Source organism: Parasteatoda tepidariorum, chromosome 9 (genome assembly GCF_043381705.1).
Source record: "Parasteatoda tepidariorum isolate YZ-2023 chromosome 9, CAS_Ptep_4.0, whole genome shotgun sequence".
Classification (NCBI taxonomy): domain Eukaryota; kingdom Metazoa; phylum Arthropoda; class Arachnida; order Araneae; family Theridiidae; genus Parasteatoda; species Parasteatoda tepidariorum.
This window is the reverse complement of record NC_092212.1, coordinates 23,327,889-23,330,807: the sequence shown is the minus strand read 5'-3', so window position 1 is coordinate 23,330,807 and position 2,919 is coordinate 23,327,889. Positions and strand designations below refer to the sequence as shown.

Here is a 2,919-nt window from a genome sequence, read left to right as displayed (position 1 = left end):
TAATAAAGTATGAAATAAAATCGAGTGTAACTTTATAAGAATCTAGTTGATATAGTCTTAGTTGATTTTCCAGTTATTATTTCCATTTTATATAAACTTTATCTTTAACACGTTGAATGTCACGCTAATTTTACATGGCTTCCCCGTCTGATCAAATGGTAAATAACTACAAACTAAATTTGCAAATATTAGAAAAATTTTGCAAGTTTCTTAAAGGGTTTAGCATGATATATATAAAAAAAGTGGTGAATTATATAAGCCTACGAATTGTTTAGAAATAGTGGTGGATAAAAGTCTACTAGATTAAATTCATTAAACCAAGAATCGCAATTGATAAACTACCACTTGAGATTATTTATTTGCTGTGCACAGCAAGTTGGCATCTCTGAAATAAGGACAAGGCAGAAATTTCATTCAAAGTGAAAAAGAGTAAAAACTGGTAGCAATGAAACTTCCTTTTTTACCTTGTTTTCAGGTAGAATTAAATATCCATGACTACCAACATTTTTTAACAAGTACAATATATATATGGAACCTCTTCTACCCTAGGAAAAGTACACTCTGCCTGATGTCACCCATCACTTTTTCGAAGTACCATCATTAGCATCCAGTTCATAAGCTCAGAAAATCCTCGATCAGTGATGATTATGAAAACCAACAGTCAAACATAGTTTAGAGCAAGATGGAAACGTCAACAAACTTATATACTCTGAACTCTAAAAAACTTTTAATATTTATTTTATAAACTGCATATATATATATATATAAAGAAAAAGTTTCAAAAGATGAAAAAGTTTGCACTCCGAGGACTATCGAAATGATGTCAGACAGTACCGTATATGGTTTAACTAAACTCAGAACTATAAGGTTATAAATACTGGTCTAGTACAATACATACATATTATAACTACTACAATAACATAAAACTTATATTAGTATACTTACTACAATACAAGCTGGACTATTATACTTTGGACTACTTGTGTTTTAAAGCTAGCTAACGCACTACGAAAACTGTTCCGAGAATAGACGACTGAAGCGAGCAGGGGACGAGATTCTTAAAATATTCTTAAAATTAAATAAAGAAAAAAATCCACGTTTTTGAAGGAAAAAACTTCAAATTCGGTTTTAATTTTTTTTTAGTTAGCATCTCTGTAGCATTCGAATGAAAGAGCATCAGGTAACCAAAGTTTCACTGAACTTACTTTCTACTAATTGTTTTAATTCCTTGAAGATGGCATCCCGAGTTTCATCTGTCTCATTAAGTTCATCCTTTGCTTTTTCCACTATCCAATCTGGAAGATAATCTACGTGGTAAGGTAATAGAGATTTTTCTGCCATCGAAGTATCCAGGCACACCACTTAACTCGGAAATTAAAAATGTAATAGTTTTTTTCGTAAAATAGGGTGAATTTTACTTTTACACTTAAGTATTAGGCTATTAAATTAAAAAAAGACGTTGGTCAAATCCAAATTATTCTGGTATTGATACTGTTTAAAATATTTTTCTTTTGTTCAAAAGAATAATTTCATATTTTTAGAATATCTACGAGATCATCGCAATCACGCTCTGCAAATGATTATAAAGCTGCGTCGCATATTTCGTACATCATAGGAAGTAGATAACTACTTATTCTAAAATCAGTAATCCCTACACACTCATGATTTTTCGCACATGACATTTAAGACTCTGAGCACGACATTAAAAGCAGCGCAACTACAATGAATACTTTATTCAGAAGCAGCTCAAAATGCACGCTTACGAAAATGGACATAGATTAATTTGAGCTTTAAAATATAGACATAGATTGAAATGCGTGTTGTAAAAAAAAAATTGACGCAGCTCTTATTGAGCGTTTAAAAAAACGGACTTAACTTGATATGCTCTGATCACTCTTGAATAAAATAATTTTAAAATATTTCTAAAAAAATACAAATTTTCTTTGGTTTTGCGTAATAAAGTATGAAATAAAATCGAGTGTAACTTTATAAGAATCTAGTTGATATAGTCTTAGTTGATTTTCCAGTTATTATTTCCATTTTATATAAACTTTATCTTTAACACGTTGAATGTCACGCTAATTTTACATGGCTTGCCCGTCTGATCAAATGGTAAATAACTACAAACTAAATTTGCAAATATTAGAAAAATTTTGCAAGTTTCTTAAAGGGTTTAGCATGATATATATAAAAAAAGGGGTGAATTATATAAGCCTACGAATTGTTTAGAAATAGTGGTGGATAAAAGTCTACTAGATTAAATTCATTAAACCAAGAATCGCAATTGATAAACTACCACTTGAGATTATTTATTTGCTGTGCACAGCAAGTTGGCATCTCTGAAATAAGGACAAGGCAGAAATTTCATTCAAAGTGAAAAAGAGTAAAAACTGGTAGCAATGAAACTTCCTTTTTTACCTTGTTTTCAGGTAGAATTAAATATCCATGACTACCAACATTTTTTAACAAGTACAATATATATATGGAACCTCTTCTACCCTAGGAAAAGTACACTCTGCCTGATGTCACCCATCACTTTTTCGAAGTACCATCATTAGCATCCAGTTCATAAGCTCAGAAAATCCTCGATCAGTGATGATTATGAAAACCAACAGTCAAACATAGTTTAGAGCAAGATGGAAACGTCAACAAACTTATATACTCTGAACTCTAAAAAACTTTTAATATTTATTTTATAAACTGCATAAAAAAAATTTCAATAGATTGATTAATAGATTTAAAATATTCTTATTGTTATCACAATTTCAACCTTCAAATTTTAATTTAACAAGCAAAGTGTTCAAACCTTTTTTGTATAGCTCCCCCAATGTTGCTAAATTCAAAATGTTTTACCTCAGCGTTTGTGGTCCAATTTTTTATCATTTCTTGGGCTTATAAAAATTTACAAAAACTGAGAAT

At 30.1% G+C, this 2,919-nt stretch overlaps 1 protein-coding gene across 1 annotated transcript in view; it reads right to left on the bottom strand.

Annotated features, from left to right (window-relative positions):
• LOC107436850 (alpha-tocopherol transfer protein-like) overlaps positions 1-1,767 on the bottom strand; it is a gene marked incomplete at its 3' end in the record, with an annotated part of 35,044 nt that extends 33,277 nt beyond the window's left edge. The window contains 1 exon segment of the mRNA XM_071185268.1: positions 1,213-1,767. Within this exon segment, the coding sequence (XP_071041369.1) occupies positions 1,213-1,341 (129 nt within the window).
• Positions 1,768-2,919: the final 1,152 nt, after the last annotated feature.